At 44.6% G+C, this 18609-nt stretch overlaps 1 protein-coding gene across 1 annotated transcript in view; it reads right to left on the reverse strand.

Moving 5' to 3' along the window:
• Positions 1–18609, reverse strand: part of Ippk (inositol-pentakisphosphate 2-kinase) — a 54205-nt gene that overhangs the window by 30092 nt on the left and 5504 nt on the right. Inside the window, exons 2-6 of the mRNA XM_026406939.1 lie at positions 12656–12703; positions 11144–11239; positions 7882–7948; positions 6430–6551; positions 5062–5151 (exon numbers count right to left, since the gene is read on the reverse strand). Of these exons, the coding sequence (XP_026262724.1) occupies positions 5062–5151; positions 6430–6551; positions 7882–7948; positions 11144–11239; positions 12656–12703 (423 nt within the window). The remainder of the gene's footprint in view (positions 1–5061; positions 5152–6429; positions 6552–7881; positions 7949–11143; positions 11240–12655; positions 12704–18609) is intronic.

Raw genomic sequence — 18609 nt, forward strand, 5'->3', positions numbered from 1 at the left:
CCTTCAAGAAAAACTGAATGGTGTAGAGAAGGAAATACTAACTCATTCTTTGAAGTCAGTTATGACCAAAGACAGACAGAGCCATCACTAGCATAGAAAACCACATACCAGGGGCTGGGGTTGTGGCTCAAGCGGTAGCACGCTCGCCTGGCATGCGTGCGGCCCGGGTTCGATCCTCAGCACCACATACCAAAAAAGATGTTGTGTCCGTTGAGAACTAAAAATAAATATTGAAAATTCTCTCTCTCTCTCTCCTCTCTCACTCTCTCTTTAAAAAAAAAAAAGAAAATCACATACCAGTATCCCTTATGATTCAAAAATTCAACAAAAACTATAGAACTGAATTCAATAGCATATATCAAGTGGGAATTACCCCAGAAATACAAAAGTGGTCCAACTTATGAAAATCAATGTTAATACCACATTAATAGGAAGAACAAATACACTTCATGATCTCATGATTATATCAACAGGCACAAAACAAGCATCTCATAAAATTCAATCTTTTAAGAACTTCCAAAAAAAAAAAGGAAAATCTATGAAAACGCCAGCAAACTGTACACATTCAATGAAGAAGACTGAAAGCTTTCTTCCTAAGATCAGAAACACGACAAGCATGTCCACATGTCTACTTCTCAATACTTCTATAAAACAATACTACAAGTTCTAGCCTATGCAATTAGGGAAGAAAAAGAAAGGTTATTCAAGGTCGGAAGGAAAGAAGGAATACCATCTCCATGTGGTAATGATCTGATCATATACACAAATGATTCTAAGAATCTACACACAAAAAAAAAATTTAGAACAAATCGAGTTCAGCTAAGTGACAGGATACAAAACCAGTAAACAACAAACAATTTAATTTCTTACGTCACACCCATTAGGATGGCTACTATTGAGGGGGGGGACAGAAAATAACAAGTGTTGACAAAATTATGGGAAAACTGGAATCCTGATGCACCACTGATGGGAATGTAAAATGGTGCAGCTACAACGGAAAATACTATAGCAGTTCCTCATAATTAAAAGGAGAATCACCATATAATCTAGCAATTCTACTTCTTGTTGTATATACAAACAGAACTGAAAGCAGCCGAACAATGAAAGTGACCCAAGTGCCAATTGATGGACAAATGGATAAGCAAAATATAGTACAAATTATTATTATTCAGCCTTTAAAAAGGATGTAATCTGACACATGCTAAAACATGAATGGACTTTGAGAATATTACGTTAAGGACTATACGCCAGTCACAACAAGACAAATACTGTATGATTCCACCTACATGAGGTATCTAGGCTAGTCACATACATAGAGACAGAAAGTAAAGTGGTGTTTACAAAAGGGCTAGGGGAAAGGAAAATGGGAAATTATTGTTTAATGAACATAGGGTTTTAGTGTTGCAATCTGAAAAAAGTTCTGGAAATAAATGGTGGTGATGATTGTACAACAATATGAATATGTTTAATGCCACTGACCTCCACACTTAATGATTAAGATGATAAATTTTATGTTAGAAGTATTTCACCTCACAAATTTTTAAATATATATATTTTAAATTGTGAAATCCATCATATTTTTATGCATTAGCAATGAGCAGTCTGAAAATAAAAATCCCCCCTGAATTGGCATCCAAAAGAATAAAAAACTTAGGAATAAATATAACCAAAAGTAAAAAATTTACACTACAAAACATCAATGAAAGAAATTAAGGACCTACAAAAATGGAAAGACATCCCAAGGTCACAGAGTATCAAGAGTGTTAAGATGGCAATACTTCCCAAACTGATCCACAGATTCAATGGAATAGTTATCAAAATCCCAGAAGGTAGCCGTGCACGGTGGTGCATACCTGTAATCCCAGTGGCTCGGGAGGCTGAGGAAGGAGGATCACAAGTTCAAAGCCAGCCTCAGCAAAGGCAAGGGACTAGGCAACTCAGCAAGACCCTGTCTCTAAATAAAATACAAATAGGACTGGGGATGTGACTCAGTGGTTAAGTGCCCTGAGTTCAATCCCTGGTACCAAAAAAAAAAAAAAAAAAATCCTAGATGGTTTCCTTCAGAAGTTGACAAGCTAAAGACACCGAAATTTAGGGGCTGGTGTTGTGGCTCAGTGGTAGAGCGGTTGCCTCACATATGTGAGGCACTGGGTTCGAACCTCAGCACCACATAAAAATAAACAAATGTATTGTGTCTATCTACAACTAAAAAATACATATTAAAAAAAAGACACCAAAATTTAAAACTATTCACAAATGATACCACATACAGAAAATTCAAAATGATCCACAAAAAAGCTATAAGAGCTGATAAAAAACTAAGCAAATTTGCAGAGTTGAAGATCGACATACAAAAGTCAGTAGTGGCCATGCATGGTGGCATAAACCTGTAATCCCAGTGACTTGGAAGGCTGAGACAGGAGGATCACAAATTCAAGGCCAGCCTTGACAGTTTAGTGACACACTGTCCCCAAAATAAATAACAAGAAGGGTGTTATAGCTCAGTGGCAGAGCAGTACTAGGTTCAATCCCCAATACCAAGAAAAAAATAAAAAAGCCAGTAGTGGCTGTATACACCAGCAATGAACAGTCTGAAAAAGAAATTAAGGAAGCCCATTCCATTTACAATGACATTTACAATATTCCAAAAGAATAAAATACCCAGAAATTTAGACAAAGTACCAAAAACTACAATGTTGAAAGAAATTAAAGAAGATGAAAGAAAAACAACAAACTTGTGTTCATGATTATGAGCCAATACTGTTAAGATAATAATCCTATCCAAATGATCTTGTTTTATGCAATTTCTGTCAAATTCCAACAGCATTTTTTTTCAGAAATGAAAAACCGATTATCAAATTTTATGTAAGAGTAAGAAGGCCCATGTAGCCAAAACAATCTTGAAAAAGAAGCTAGAAGCACCACACTTCTCAATTTCAAATATATTACAAAGCTGCAATAACAAAATAGTATAATACTGGCATAATGACAGACATGCAGACCAGTGAAAAACAGAGAAGAGAGCCCAGAAATAAACCTTCACCTATATGGCCAAAAGGTCTTCAAAAAGGGTGGCAGGATGAATGGACAGTCTTTTGACAGGTGCTGGGAAAATCAGCTATCTATACGTAAAAGTCTTAAGTTGAACACTTAACCATAAACCACTCAAAAAATATCAAAGACCAGACTGGGGTTGTGGCACAATGATAGAGCACTTGCCTAGTACATGTGGGCACTGTGTTTGTTCCCCAGCCCACCTAAAAGAAATTAAATAAACAAAATAAACGTATGGTGTCCATCCGCATATAAAAAAATATGTTAATTGAGAAATATATATGTATATTTATTCTCAACAGCTGAGAAGGGTGAGGCAAGAGGATCATAAGTTTGAGATCAGCCTCAGCACTTTAGCAAGGCCCTAAGCAACTTAGTGAGACCCCGTCTCAAAAAATAAAAAGGGATGTGGCTCAGTAGTTAAGCACTCCTGGGTTCAATCCCCTGTACTGAAGACAGCAAGAGAGAGAACGTGTGTGTGTGTGTGTGTGTGTGTGTGTGTGTGTGTGTGTGTGTGTGTGTGTGTGTGAGAGAGAGAGAGAGAGAGAGAGAGAGAGAGAGAGAGAGAGAGAGAGAGAGAGAGAGAGATAGATCAAAGATTTCATCGTAAGACCCAAGACTGTTAGAAGACGACGATACAGGAGAAATGCTTCATAACAATGAATTTGGCAATGATTTCTTGGATATGACATCAAACACACAGGTAATGAAAGAAACAACACACTGGACTTCATCAAAATTAAAAACTTCTGTGCATCAGAAAACATTAATCACAGGGAAAAAAGGCAAGTAACAGAAAATTAGAGAAAATATCTGCAAATCAGATATCTCATGAGGTATTAATATCTAGAATACATTAAAAAAACAACAACAAAAAAAACTATTTCAGAAATAGGCCAAGAAATTGAATAGACATTTTTCCAAAGAAGATATAAAATGGCTAATAAGCACATGAAAAGATAGTCAACACCACTAATATTAAGGAAATGCAAACGGATACCAACTCATGCCTTCTAGGATAGATATAACCACAGAAACAGACAATAACAAGTACTGGCAAGGAGAAATCAAAACCCTTGCACATTGCTGGTAGGAATACAAAAGGTCCAGCTGCTATGAAAAATAGTTTGGTGTTTCCTCAAAACGTTAAGCACAGGATTACCTTAACACTCAAAAATTCCATTCATAGGAATCTTCTAAGAGAATTAAAAAACAGGGTCTCAAAGAAGTACATGTACTCAAATGTTCATAGCAGCACTATTCATAATAGTCAAAGGTGAAAAATGATCCACATGTTGGAATTCTATTTAGTAGATAGATGAATAAACTAAACATGGTACATTCACAATGGAATACCGTATGGAATATTGTTATAAGGAAGCCAGAAAAGGAAAGTAGTACTGACATGCTTCAACATGGATCAACTTCAAAAAATTAATGCAACATGAAAAAAAATCTAATCACAGAAGGCATATTACTATTATTAGTCCATTGTGAAATTCCAGACTAGAGAAATCCACAGAGACAGAGCAGACTGGTGGTTGGTGGAAGCTTGCAAGAGTGGGGGATGGAAAGTGACTGCTAACAGACAGGGTTTCTTCTTGAGATGATGAAAATGTTCTGGAGTTAGAAGTGTCCATTGCACAACCTTGTGAAAGAGTAAAACCCACTAAATTAAATAGTTAAGAGGAATATTAATGGTTGTGAACTATATCTTAAGAAACTTGAACTTGTGAAATGAAAAGTCAATAGGAGCTGGGGTTGCAGCTCAGTGGTAGAACGCTCGCCTAGCAGGTGCGAGGCCCTGGGTTCAATCCTCAGTACCTCATAAAAATAATAAAATAAAGGCATTGTGTCCAATTACAACTAAAAAATAAATATTAAAAAGAAAAGTCAACAGGAAATATTCACATTTTCCTTAACTCTTCTGAAACCTCAGGGTGGCCTCCTCGGGAAGCTCAGACACCCTGCATGCAGCCCTCCTGCAACCTGGTAATCAGTTCTCACCTTGAGGTGCTGGTGCATGCAGTAGCGACACACCTTGTGCTTCATCTCATGGGTAACATAGCTGGAGAAAGGAATAAACCCACATTTTGGCTGTAAAATAAGCAAATAAGGAAGAAAATAATATTTAGGGAGAATTCACACAGCTCTAAACATACAAGTCACTAAGATGATCAAGAGCATTGGGGGTCAGGTGGAAACGGCCCCAGTAGCCGTTTTCACTTTCAGCTTCCAGAGGGATCAACACTTCCCTGTCACATCATACAAATTTCTCTTGGCCTCCAGAGGACCCAAGGCTAGCATTTCCCACAGGGAACATTGGCTCTGTACTGGCTGAACAAGAGCACAACACAGAGCAGCTTTGTGCTTTCTTTATGGAATGCAGATGAGAAGGCGTAGAGATGGACCCAAACTCCCAGCTCCAAGGAGCATAACCATTGTTCCTGCTGACACCAGTCTGTGGCCTAAAGGCGTCCAACTGATAGTTGGTAGCTCCCAGAATATCAGGGAATCCAGCTGCCTTCTAAAACCTGTGTCCTCTGAGCACAAGCAACACAGAAGGCCTGTGCTCAGAGTTGGGTGCTAGAGAATTTGGCTGAGGATCAAGTGCTCAGGCCAAGGGCATAACCCAGAGATCACTGCCTCAGAAGTAGGAAGGATGGAGAGAGGTAATAGACAGATGTTAAAAAAAAAAACTTCCTGGGGCTGGGGAATGTGGCTCAAGCGGTAGCGTGCTCGCCTGGCATGCGTGCGGCCCGGGTTCGATCCTCAGCACCACATACAAACAAAGATGTTGTGTCCGCCGAGAACTAAAAAATAAATTAAAAAAAAAAAAAAAAAAAAAAAAAAACTTCCTGGGAGGCTTAGGCAGCCACTCTCAACACGGCAAAGCAAGGGGGCCCTGGCCCTTCTCCAGCATCCACTGCCTTCCCCCCACTAAAAGTTCAGGATTCCTAATCATGACACACCAGCCACTGTGCCTGTGGGAAAGTCCTTCCTGTGCAGGTGAAGTGATGAAAATGTTCTGGAATTAGACAGTGTCCAGTCTAAAGGGCATCCCTGGAAATGATGTGTGTAGGATGACCTGACCTGCTTTCCCCTGGTGAACCTCGATGTGGGCTTGCCCCAGTCCAGGGCATTGTCAACACCCAGGAAGGAGCCTAAACCTGGGCTCTGGGAGCTGCAGGAGAGATCCATGACTGGCATTCTCACTGGGGGAGATGTGGAATGTAGTAAGTGGCTCTGGAAGGACAGAGAAGCAGACCAAGTTCCTGCTGAGGGGCCATACACGTACTTGAGGCAGACACCTCATGGCCTCACAGTCTGAGACCAATATTCCCCTTGCCCAATCAGTCTTCTCCCTGAGTTCACCTTGATCTCTACACACAGAATTGGTCGGTGCTCTGCAAAGCGGTAGGTTTGAAGTCTGGTTAAGTTGGGAAGGCACATAGCGTAACCACTGAGAGTGTCCAGGTCCTTGTCACAACGAGACTCTGGAAGACAGCAAGAGTGACATCTGAAGGTCAGCAGGAGAGACAGTTAACCTCAAGGCACTGAAAAGAATCCTATGGGGGAGGGTCAACCTCACCCAAAACCAGCCCACCATCATGCTGGCTCCAAAGTCACTTAGAGCCCAGAGAGAAGTTCACCTTTACCTGGGTGCTCTGGGATGCATGACAGTAACAAAGTGGTTCATGGCAGGCCTTGGGCCACATGCCTCTGAACCTCAGTAAGGGCCTTGGACACTGAGGCTGTGAGCTTTCCCAGTGGCATCACATGGGGCACTAACACATCCTCACGAAGAGAATAGGTGCTGCCCATGTGCCCTGTGGAACTTTCTCCAACCTGTCTCTGTACTCTTAACTTGGTTGATTTTGTCTTTATCCTTCCACTGTAATAAACCATAACCATGAATGTAACAGTGAGACCTGGGGTCCTTCTAGCCAATTATCAACCCTAAGAATGGCTTTGAAGGACCCTAAACGTGCAACTGTTAGAAGCAAGGTTCGCCTTGAGAGTGGCCCCCAATTTCCATGGCTCCCTAAGCCCAGGAACTCAGAGAGGAAGGAGTCTGCAGCCCCTCTTCCTCTCAAGCCTGGGCCCTTCCCAACACATGGTGCTCCCATTCTGCCTCACAGGACTCTGCTGGAAGCTAGTGTGGATAGAGCCAAAGAGCACTGGGCTCCAGGCCCCTGGGGTAGGCGTCCTTTCTTTCATATAGCAAGCCTCATTCCAAGTGGTTGCTATGAGGGACAGCAGTTCTTACCACTGTGCAATAAAGCCTCAACTATGATTATAACATGAAGTAGGAATGCTGAGCAGCACAAGCAACTGGAGGCAAAACCCTGGAGCCAGCCTCTACCCACCTTGGTGGAGATGAAGACTGGGAACCCAGACACTGTCCTGTGCCAACAACCACCTCAGGCTCCCCTCCAGCACAAAGCCTGCTCCTCCCTGCCACAGCCAGACCCCAGGCCCAGAGCACTACTGGCTTCCATTTTCCAAATCAAATTAGGAAGGAATTCTATGGTGGCCAATTCCGTCCTCTCACTGGTTGGCTGTGCTCTAGGAAGAGATATTTCCATGCTTTGCACATGAACTTTATGTCTTTGACAGTGACTATGGGGGAAAAAAGCTTTAATTTGGGTCTTTCCCATAAGGCCACCAGCAAGTGCAAGAAAGATAGGCATGGGGCCAGGGTAAGCATGTGTGGAGATGATGAAGTTTCTGGAAAAAGAACTGCTGCCAGGGGATCATGTCAAACACTTCTGAAGTGATATTTTTTAAATCACAAACAATATTCCTAAACTAGGACATCCTTACCTGGTCTTTCAGACTGTATCTTTAAACACAGTTGTTTCACAAACTCTAAAGGCAGCTGAACAACTTCCTGTAAGAATAAACAAAACAGAGCAATTGCACAATGACAAGATAGCTGATGCCACAGAATAGCAGTGCATCTAAACAGGGTTAACATACACACAATGTGAAATGAACCATTCTATCACAATAAAAAAAATTTACAGCTTAAACTCATTATAGGTCTTGGTGATAAAGCTGGTCTATTTCCAGAACCAATCCAGGTTAAACAGATGCCAACGTTTCAGTGTACTAAGGGTGGCTGGCTCTCAGAGTGGCCAGTGGCCATTCACACCACCAGTCTCCCACCACAGAGCTCCTCCTGCAGTCCCCAATCCTCACAGCATCTGCAGACACAGAACAGAGCCTGCAGCAGTTCTCAGGCCACAAGGAAGACCCTTGCAGAGCCCTCACACAACCTGAGCATTTCATGCTTCCACCTAAGCAGCAGCGCCAGTCTGATGATCAGTGTCAGGGGAGACGCCTGCACACCAGGGGACTCGCAGCCACAGGGGACCCACAGAGCTGCTGCCCAGCACTTCTCTCCACTCAGCTGCTTCTCTGCTGAGTGAAACTAGATCCCAGGTGAAAGGGATTCAGCTGAGGCCTCATTGCTCACCATCTTTCCTTTCCTTTTGTGTTTTCAGGGTGGCTGAATTGTCCCAAAGGGACGCAGGAGACCTGCCTATAACAAAAATGCTAGGATCCTGCCCATGAGGAGACCAGCTTCTCCATTCAGGCCTGGCATGCCCTGGCCCAAACATCAGTTCCCCAGCCTGCTGGGCCAGTTTCACCTGTGATTTCATTACCTACACTTGATATAAGCTGACAACAGGTGAGGTACTAAAATACCAAGTACTGAATCAGGTAAGGTAAAACAGTGGGAAACACAAAAGTGTGAAAACTCAAAACCTGGGTTATCTCACTAAAGTCCCAGTTCTTATTCTGCTTTAAAGAAATCACAATTACAAAAGCACAGGTGCCTGTCTCTAAGCTGTGTAACAATGATGATAAGAACTGCATGATGATCCTGCATCCCAGAAACACCTTAGTCCCACACCACCAAGCACACCAGGGGAGACACAGCAAGCACCCAGGTCTCGGGCCAGACACACAGAGACCTTCTAGGCCACCCTCTGCCTCCCGCCCAAATGAATCCACAGCCACCCAGTGAAGAGCTGACCTGGGTTCCTTCTATACAACATTAAATTATTGATTTTATGATGTGGATGTCTATGTTTTAAGTCAAGATGAAATGTCTATAGTAGGCAGCCCCTTTGAAGTTACATAGCATTGCCATCTAACCAACCACATGAGCCCAGTGACAAGCAGTCCCTGTGTGTGGCACTAGCCTGCAAAGAGCCAAAGTTAACATCCACAGAATGCCCCTCTTGGAGACATGCCACTGACACGGAGTGAGGACCTCCAGATGTGGTACCTTCCTTGAAGGGACAAAGGGATACTGCTCAGAAGGACATATCCCAATCTGGCCAACACATCGGCATGCCGAGGATCAAACAGGGAGTCAAGGCCACCCCAGTAGCATCCAACCTCATGTAGATCTGGTCAGAAGAGAGGTGGAGAGGCTGAGGCTGTAGCTCAGTGGCACAGCACTTGCCTAGAACATATTAGGCACAGGGTTCAATCCTTAGTACCACATAAAAATATTCAAAAGCATTCTGTCCATCTACAACTACAAAAGATAAAAAAAGAACAGAGGCAGAACTTGTAAAATTGTAGACCTCTACAGTACTTAAGAGCAGTGGCTGGAGGACTGAGGGGGAGTTCCTTAAGCTCTCCAGGTCCCTGAAGATGCCTAGACTCACATCACGCTCCCTCAGCAGGCCTGGGGTCAGGGTGTGGCGGTCACTGTCTCCCACAGCCTTGGCACAGGGGCTATTATGTCTTGTCTCAGGGCAAACAAGATGCAAATGTCCTCTCAAGGGCTTCACTCACCTAACTTGCTGACACATCCACCCTTGCTACTGGGGCAGGTGTGGCCCTGCAGCCCTAATGATGCTGTCACCTGGGGAACACGTCTGCCTGGAGAAGCTGATCAGGCCCACACTGCAAGCATCCTGCCAGCACCTGCTCACCTGAGGAAAAGCAAGCTGACTCTGGCAGGTGTCTTAATGTGGAGGCGATACATAGCAGGCGACCTTGTGGGCTGGGCTGCCACACTGCAAATTACTCTACTATGACCTTGCACATCAAAGACAAACAGAACCAAACCCAGAGCCACTGCTGCAGACAACTCTGACCCTGTCCCCTACCTCAAAGGAGTCCCTACCACCACCCCACAGGTCACCATCCCTTGCACTCCCACATCCAATTATCCCAGCCAGTAAACACCATCGCTGCCCATGTCCTCCACCCTCCCAGAAAGAGATCTGAAACCCACAGGACCAGAAACACTCCCACTCAGCACAGGAGCCAGAGTATGGGCAGCAGCACTTCCAGCACTTCTGCAAACATTCTCTCCTCAAGGAGAATGGTCGGCACAGACACCATCCAAGGGGCACAGTGTGGAAGAACCTCACGACTCTTCCTAAAGCAGCACCCATGACCTCCAGATGTCCAACAAGACTACAGTGTGGGAAATAGGCCACAGAAGGCAAGTCTCCAGGGAACAACTAAGGCAGAACTGAGGACACTTTCATGGGCCCAGGCCTGAGGCTCTGCTCAGAGAACAGTACAGGTCAGACAGGTGGGTCAGGGTGTCTCCTGTCCCCACTGACCTTAGGTAAGCAGCGGGCGGCTCCCGCACACACAGCAGTGCTAAGGGTTCTCAGAGCTGTTCCTCTAGACCCAGGTTTTAAAATTATACTGGGCAACTGGAGCCCTTGGTGGGTGTGGAGAGCAGGACTTGCCTCCAACCTCACACCCATGTGCTCTCCATGAGGACAGGCAGCCCCAGCCAGGGACAGGGAAGGGGCTCCCTTTGCTTCTTAACCTACTGGAAGTTGTCCTTTGAGCTTAAGGACAGCCGACACTCATTCAAAAGCCCTCACCAAGCAGGAGGGCCAGGAGAGGTAGCAGGCTTCTCTCTGAACCTCATGGTCCTCAGCATCTGCTGAGCTGCCTCACAGCACAGGAAGGAAAAGCGCCTGGAGACTCTGAATATACAGGGTTTTCAAAAGCACCAAGTTCCAAAGGAAAATCGAGATGCTATTATTGTTCACACAGAACCCACCCATGGATTAAGACATGAACAAAAGTCACTTACCCCACAGTGAACATAGTTCTCCCCAAAAAATTCTTTCATGACATTTTTGCCAAAGTCCACTATGTTCTGTAGGTGCTGAAATATCTCTTCTGAGGTCTGTAAGAGACAAGTTTAAGATGGCCTCAAGATGGACCTCTGGGCAGAACCCACCAAAGTTGGGGGGACACCAAAATCCCTAAGACCCTGTCACAATGGCTGCATCCAGGCCACAGTCTTTAGCCACCTGTTGTGCTGCAAAACATGTGGAGAAAACGCCGACTAGAATGTGCTGCCTCAGGTGGCTTTGGGCAGTGCAGTCAATGGACAGGGGATAGACAGAACAGAGGATGGAGCCACCTCTGGGACATATCTACTGAAACAGAATCCTTTGGGTCATTTCTCTTCAGCAGCTGAGGCAAGGAGCCCGGGACGCTGGGGCCCCTCTGGGCGCCTCGGCTGCTCATTCCACTCCACTCTCACTGCAGCCCCACCTGCCAATGACACTCCAGTTCCTTCCTCCCCTGTGAAACCAACCCTGTGAGGCACCTGTGTGTGCTGCCACCTCCACCCACCAATGGGCCCCAGCTTTCTATGACCTCTGCCCACAGACACTCAACCCACTGCCCTAGTGAGATGGTGACACATCAATCCTACACATTCGACATGGCTAGCGCCACCTCAAAAGCACTCCACCTGCCACACTGTGGGGTACCCACCCTCACAGAAGGATCAGACCCACCCAGGGGGCCTCATGGGTAGAACAAGCCAGATGAGTGTCTCAGCCTCTCCCTCAGAGGATGTGCTGGAAGCAGAGAAAGGACCATGGACACAGGAGCCTCCACTGTATAGTAAGCACCTGTGAACACCTGAGACTCACATATACCGGGAGTTAGACAGCTGAGCACGGGGCGGCAGAAGTTTTCTGGGGGTCTATGACACTGTATTAGGAAGACTCGGTCAAAAGAAGCTTAATTATCCACCAGACCTTGCCCAGAGCCACTTCAACACAGACTGGCCACCAAGTGTCAGTACTGTGCTCACAGATACAATTAACCACAGATGGGTAAACTGGAGCAAGGGTACCAAGGGACTGGGCAATGCAAAGCTGAGACCTGGTCCTAGGTTCCTCACCCCAAACGGGGCCCTCAAGCAGGACACAGAGGCCAGGCCAGGGCAGGTCCTGCTCAGCAATACACAGACCCTGTCATGGTGACACATGGTGAAACATGGGTCAAAGTGCTGGGGCCTGGCAGTTCTCATATCAGGAATGAGCGCCCACCCCTTTCCACATTCCACTGGATGCTTCTGCTGTGTTTAAAATTTCTGCAAATAGCATTAATGTTTCTGCAGCAAGGAAAAAACCAAGTCTTTTTTTTTTTTTTTTTTTTGTATCAGGGATTGAACCCAGGGGCACTTATCCTCCTGCCTCAGCCTCCGAAGTGCTGGGATTATAGGCATGCACCACTGCACCTGGCCCCCAATTCTTCTTAAATAACAGTTGGAATGACAGGGTGGCCCACCCACCAATCTTACCTTCTTCCTATTTGGAGGAAACTTCAGGAAACGCAGCACTACACAACGCTGTTGGAAAATAAAACAGTCTGATTAGTACTCGCCTGACACCCAGGCACAGGAGTCAGTAGCTGAGAAGGGGCCAGAAAGCAAGGAGGTCCCGGGACTGAGGCTGCCAGGAAGGACCCAGAGAAGGGACACTAGAGTGAAGCCACTTCCAGGGCATGTGGGTAGCAGGGAAGCCAGGAAAAACTGCCTTTGACCAAGCCTGTCCATTCCTACTCATTTACCTTATGGAAATAACTAAAGGAGTTCAAGTGATTTTTAGCTACTTTGTATAAAAGCAGTTTATAATTCCAAGTATAAACAATCTAATTGCTCACCAATAGTGGGGACACACCACAAACCATGGAATACCATCCAGTCATTTACAAGAAAATAAGGTGTCAGTATTTAAAGACAGACATGCAGTCATCATATACTGCTACATACAAAGCATCAGCCCACTTTCATAAAAATTCTCTCTCTATATATATATACATATACACCTATCTACAAATAATCCTACCTATATGAATTTTAAAAAAGAGGCAAGATCAACCCCTGGTGTCCACTCCTCAGGTAGGTGGAAATGCCCCCAAGGAAGGTTCCAGAAGGGAATGGTAATGAGATTTTGTTACTTTATGACAATTAAATGAAATTCATAACCTCAGCACTTTTCTTACAGGTATGTTACACTCCAATGTTAGGTTTTCAAAATAAAAACTTTGAAGTAACAAATACATGATCTGTTGGTATGAAAAGGTCTGAAAAGATGTTCAACACAAGTTTAACAGTATCAGGTCATGACCACAATTTTTTTTTTTATGTTTACTGGAATATTCCAAAATGTTTTAATGTTCATAGTACACAGAATAAGAACACATATTCTACATGGGAAAGAGTGTGCCTGGGGCAGGCTTCACCTGCAGAGGAGTGGGAGGTGGTGACTGGCAGGAGTCCTGGGTAGCACCCATGAACCTGGCAGGGGCAAGAGTAGGCAGGGCACATTGGAGAATGCTTAGAGAGCACAGCTTTCTAGAAGATGCCGAAGGAGCAATAAGGCCCAACAGAAAGGAAATCAGCCCTCAGTCCTGGGGAATGCCCACTCAGAAACACTGTTCCTCCTAAAACCCATCTGTCCTGGTTGGGACCTCTTGGTCCACGAGTTCCTCTCTTCCTTTTATACCTATATCTACACCTATATCTATCTATCTATCTATATACACACACACAAACATATATGTAACTTTTTAAATTTATTTATATTTATATATTTTTTAAGCGACAGGATCTTACTATGTTGCCAAGGCTGGCCTTGAACTTCCTGAATTCAAATCCAACCTCAGCCTCCTGAGCAGCTAAGACAATGTGTAGACTACAGGCATAGGTGCTGGCTTCTACAGCACCACCAATCCCCCCTCTTTTCTTCTTTTTCGGGCAGACTGGAGATTGAATCCAGGGATGCTCCCTCTGAGCTACATCCCCAGTCCCCCCACACCTTTTTTTTTTTTTTTTTTTTTTTGAGACAGGGTCTCTTGCTAAGTTGCTGCCCTCAAACTTGTGATCCTCCTGCCTCAGTCTCCTACATAGCTGAAATTACAGGCATGTGTGCCACCACACCCAGCTTCCCCAGCACCCCTTAGTGAGCTCTCATTCCCAGTTGGTGCCATATACCAGGCTTGTTGTGAATCCACTGAATAAATGTGCCCTCCTTCAACACCAACTGCAATAGGAGGGCTGAAGTCTATGGCATACATACTTAAACTGTCAAGGCAGGCATCAACAATCAGTACTGGAAATCAACTGGCTAACACGCTTTCATAGAAAGTGTATCAGAAGTTGATACACAGAAATCTAAACTCCTGACAACTTTTCAGAAACTCACTCTCCTTAACAGTTATTCACTCCTCATCTAGACACAATAGGCTGTTCTGTTCAAGGGCCTGTCTGATCAATCCCTCCCACAATTAGACACCAAATACAATAAGAATGCTGCCACTAACAGTAAGTATTTCACACTACAAACGTATGTTAATGAGTAAAGTGAGTTAAGTTTCCCAGGGTAAGCCTGATCATGCTGGAAAATGTAATAAGAAATCATACTCATGCCCTGATCAACAGATTAACCCACACTGCCCTGGCCCATCCACAATGCAAGCTCTCCTCTGTGCTTCCAACAGGGCCATCCCTGCCACCCACAGAGTTCTGCTTTATCTAGAGGAAAACAGAGTCTCTCTCAACTTTCCAGGGGCCTAATGAGCTAAAAACCAGATTTTTATAGCCAAGCAGTCTTAAGAAAAGCAATGCAAGGCAAGTCATGTGAGCTTTTTCTTCACAGAACTCTCCACTACAGCCTCAGAGAAAGGAGTTCAAAGCCCCATGAAATTCCAACTATGAGGAACACAGGAACCCCCTCACCTGGAGGCATCTGGCCATCTTTTATCTTTATCTTTTTTGTACTGGGTATTAAACTCAAGGGTGCTTTACCACTGAGTCACATCCCGAACCCTTTTCATTTTTTGAGACAGGGCCTCACTAAGTTGATAAGGCTGGCCTCAAACTTGTCATCCTCCTGCCTCAACTTCATAGTCACTGTGATTACACCCATGCCTCATCATACCTGGCAACACTTGCCTATTAATGCAGATTCAGATTTCCAAAGTTTCTGATCAATATGTTCCTGGTAAAGGCAGGAAAAGCTAGTCTTTTCTGTTTATTTACAAATGGAAATTATAAACTTCCTTTGCATTAATACATACACATAAAGTAGCCCAGCTTCAGCCTGGAGGGAAGCCCAGAGATCAAGGCTGGATCCCCAAGATCAAGGTCATGCAGGGTGAAACAGGGCTTGGATGGCGGCCCGAACCCCAAAGGAACCCTACATGTCCTTCCAACTGTCAGGATCCCTGTGGCTGCTGAGTTGCCAGTTTGGGGGCGGGGCGTGTGCACTGGCTGGAGAGCTAGCCCCTGGCAGAGGATGTGGCACAGGCCTTGCCAGCCCTGTGCAGCAAAGAGGCCTGCCAGCACCCCTTCTGGAGCCACCCCAGTGTGTCCTCGGCCACCCCATCCATGCACCATGGCTCCACCTCCCTGTTAGAGGTCATTCCCTTCCTCTCAAAGAGCCAGAACCGACACCAACAAAGTCTGAATGTAGTCATGTGTCCATTTCAAGGTAACTAAGCTCTCTCCACCTACCCACTTATCATCCAAAAATGTCACCAGAAACCTGACCAACATCCCCAAGGAAACTGCAGAATCAGCTTAAAATGCCAATCTTGATCAATACCAACACTCAAACACACTAAGCTAGCCTATCCCGCACAGCCGGTGCCAACTGACCCTCACAAGAGGCCTGAGCAGGGGGGACCAGCTGGAGGTGGGAGATCCCCTGGCTATGCCAGGTAGAGGCCATTAGGCAGGTGGTGACAGAGCCTGGTGACACTCATGCAGGCTGATGGCAGAAATTAGGTGAAAAAAAAAAAAAAAAAAAAAAATCAACCAGATATCAGTTCTCATTAACAGAATGACACCAAGAGGCACCCTCACCTGGAGGAATCCAGAACTGAAAATTGACAGATTTCTAACTACCCAAAAAAGGCATAAAACTAGGTAAAGACTGGAAGGAAGTGCACCAAAGTATAATAAAAGCTAGTATCTAGGTGGGAAATGTGGAGTGATTTTTACTTTCTTCCTTCTAATACTATATATTTTCTGAAGAGGGAAGAAATAATGATTAGTAATAAATAAAAATGAAAGGCCACAGAGAGCTCACTCTCCCTCCTCTTCATGGTTACCATAAGGTGAAAACAAATTTCCTACAACATGTCTTACTGCCATGATGATCAGCTTCACCTCAGGCCAAAAGCAGTGAATTCAGCCAACCATGGAATGAATCTCTGAAACCAGACTCTGTTGTCTATCCCAAAGAATGGAAATCAGGATCTGGAAGAGATATTTGTACTCTCATGTTCATTATAACACTAGTCATAGTGATAAAGACGTGTAAACAAGCTAAACATCCATGGAGGATGAGTGGATAAAAGAAAATGCATACAACAAATATGCACATCATAAAATATTATTCACCCTAAAAAAAATAGAGAACTTCTGCAGTGTGATACAACATGGATGAAACTTGAGGATACTGTGCTAAGACAAACAGAAGGACAAACACTGCATGATTACTCAGCTATGAAGATCTCTAATATAGACAAATTCATGGATCTGTAGAGTAGAATCACTGGTGGTTATTAGAGAATAGAGAAGTGAGGGGAAAACGTGGCATTACTAATAAATGGACATAAAGTTGTAGTCAAGCAAGATAAATTCTAGAGATCTGCTATATAAAGCATACCTATTAATGACATTATATTCTACTCTTAAACATTAAATAGAAAAGTAGATATCATGTTGTTTTCTTACCACAATAAATTATTTTTAAAAAGCCTACAGTGAACCAATACATTAAAATGAACACCTGCCAGTGTGAAGACAGAGAATATTTGCCAGTCAGCCTTCTTCACTATGACAAAGTTCCTCAGGAAATCAACTTAAAAAGAGGAAAAGATTTATTTTGACTCATAGGTTCAGAGGTTTTGGTCTGTGGTAATTCAGTTCAAGGGCATTCAGGTCTGAAAAGGTAGCACATTGTGGAGGCAGCACATGGTAGAATAAAGCTGTTCACTTCATAGCAGTCAGAAAACAGAAAACTACAGAAAGGGATGGAGGGCCCAATATCCCCTGCATAGGAAATATTGTCCCCAACAATCTAGCTTCCTTCTACTAGACTAGAGTAGTGTAAGGTTCTAAAGGTTCTACCACCTTATAATACCACCACAGGCTGGGGTCCAGGCCTTCAACACATAGGTCTTTGGGGAACATTTAAGATCTAAACCATAACAAGGTTTATGGTCCCCTGTTATGGAGAGACCCTCCATAAAGATGAACAGGAAAAGGCTGTCTCATCACCTACAAGGCACTCTTAAGGTGTGGGATGGGAGTCACCCTCTAAGTCAATCATACCAAAGTCCCCTGTCCTTTCACAAGTTGGTTATTCCATCATAGTGATGAGATAACCTAGGAAGGTGACCTGAAAGACCCTGGGAAGCTGAGATTAGGCTACTTTCAAAGGGAGACAAAAAAACACAATAGCATAGGTGTCACCCCTCAGAATGTGGCCAGAAACAGCACTCTGCCAGCTTTTCCCAATCGATGCAGATGACTCCTAGGCAGGAACCATGGTGGACCCAAAAGTGCATCTAGTGGGGAGGGCCCCCTACAGCCCTTCTTCATCCTGCCCTGCTCTGTTCCATCAGACAACACCACCCAGGTCTGCCAATCACCAGGAGCAGAAGATGCCAAGTCACTGACTTCTGCAATACAACCAGAAACACATCCCCAGGGCCCCAGGACTCAGCAGTCCAAGAAGCAGGGCTGCCAGGGCTGGGCTCCACTAGGTGCTCCCACTGGTACAATTCAGCCTCAGGGTGAACTCAACCTCAGAGAAAAACCATAAAGCAAACCAACAGAGAATGAAGCTGTGGTAAAGGAAGGTGCCTGCAAAGCTGTAATATGGGAGGGAGCCCACTGTTCTGCAGGCATGCAGGAAAGCCAGGAAGCTGACACAGGAACCTTGTCCAACCTGGGCAAGATACCTCCTTCCCAAGCTCTTTCAGCTCCAGCTTGACCTCTTGGTCATCCTTAATGGACTGAAGAGGATGCAGGTGTAAACCACGGGGGAGGTACTAACCCACACACACAAAAAAAAGAATGTGCCACACTGATGATATAACTGAGAAAACGGGAAGACCTGAAGGGACAAACTGGGACAGCCTGGTGATACCTAAAGGATGGCAAATCTGAACACGTGTGAAGAGAAGGCATGACTCATGGCAACACATAACCAAAGAAGCACAGCAAGTATGGGGGCCCTG

Source organism: Urocitellus parryii, chromosome 13, assembly GCF_045843805.1.
Source record: "Urocitellus parryii isolate mUroPar1 chromosome 13, mUroPar1.hap1, whole genome shotgun sequence".
In the NCBI taxonomy this organism is placed as follows: domain Eukaryota; kingdom Metazoa; phylum Chordata; class Mammalia; order Rodentia; family Sciuridae; genus Urocitellus; species Urocitellus parryii.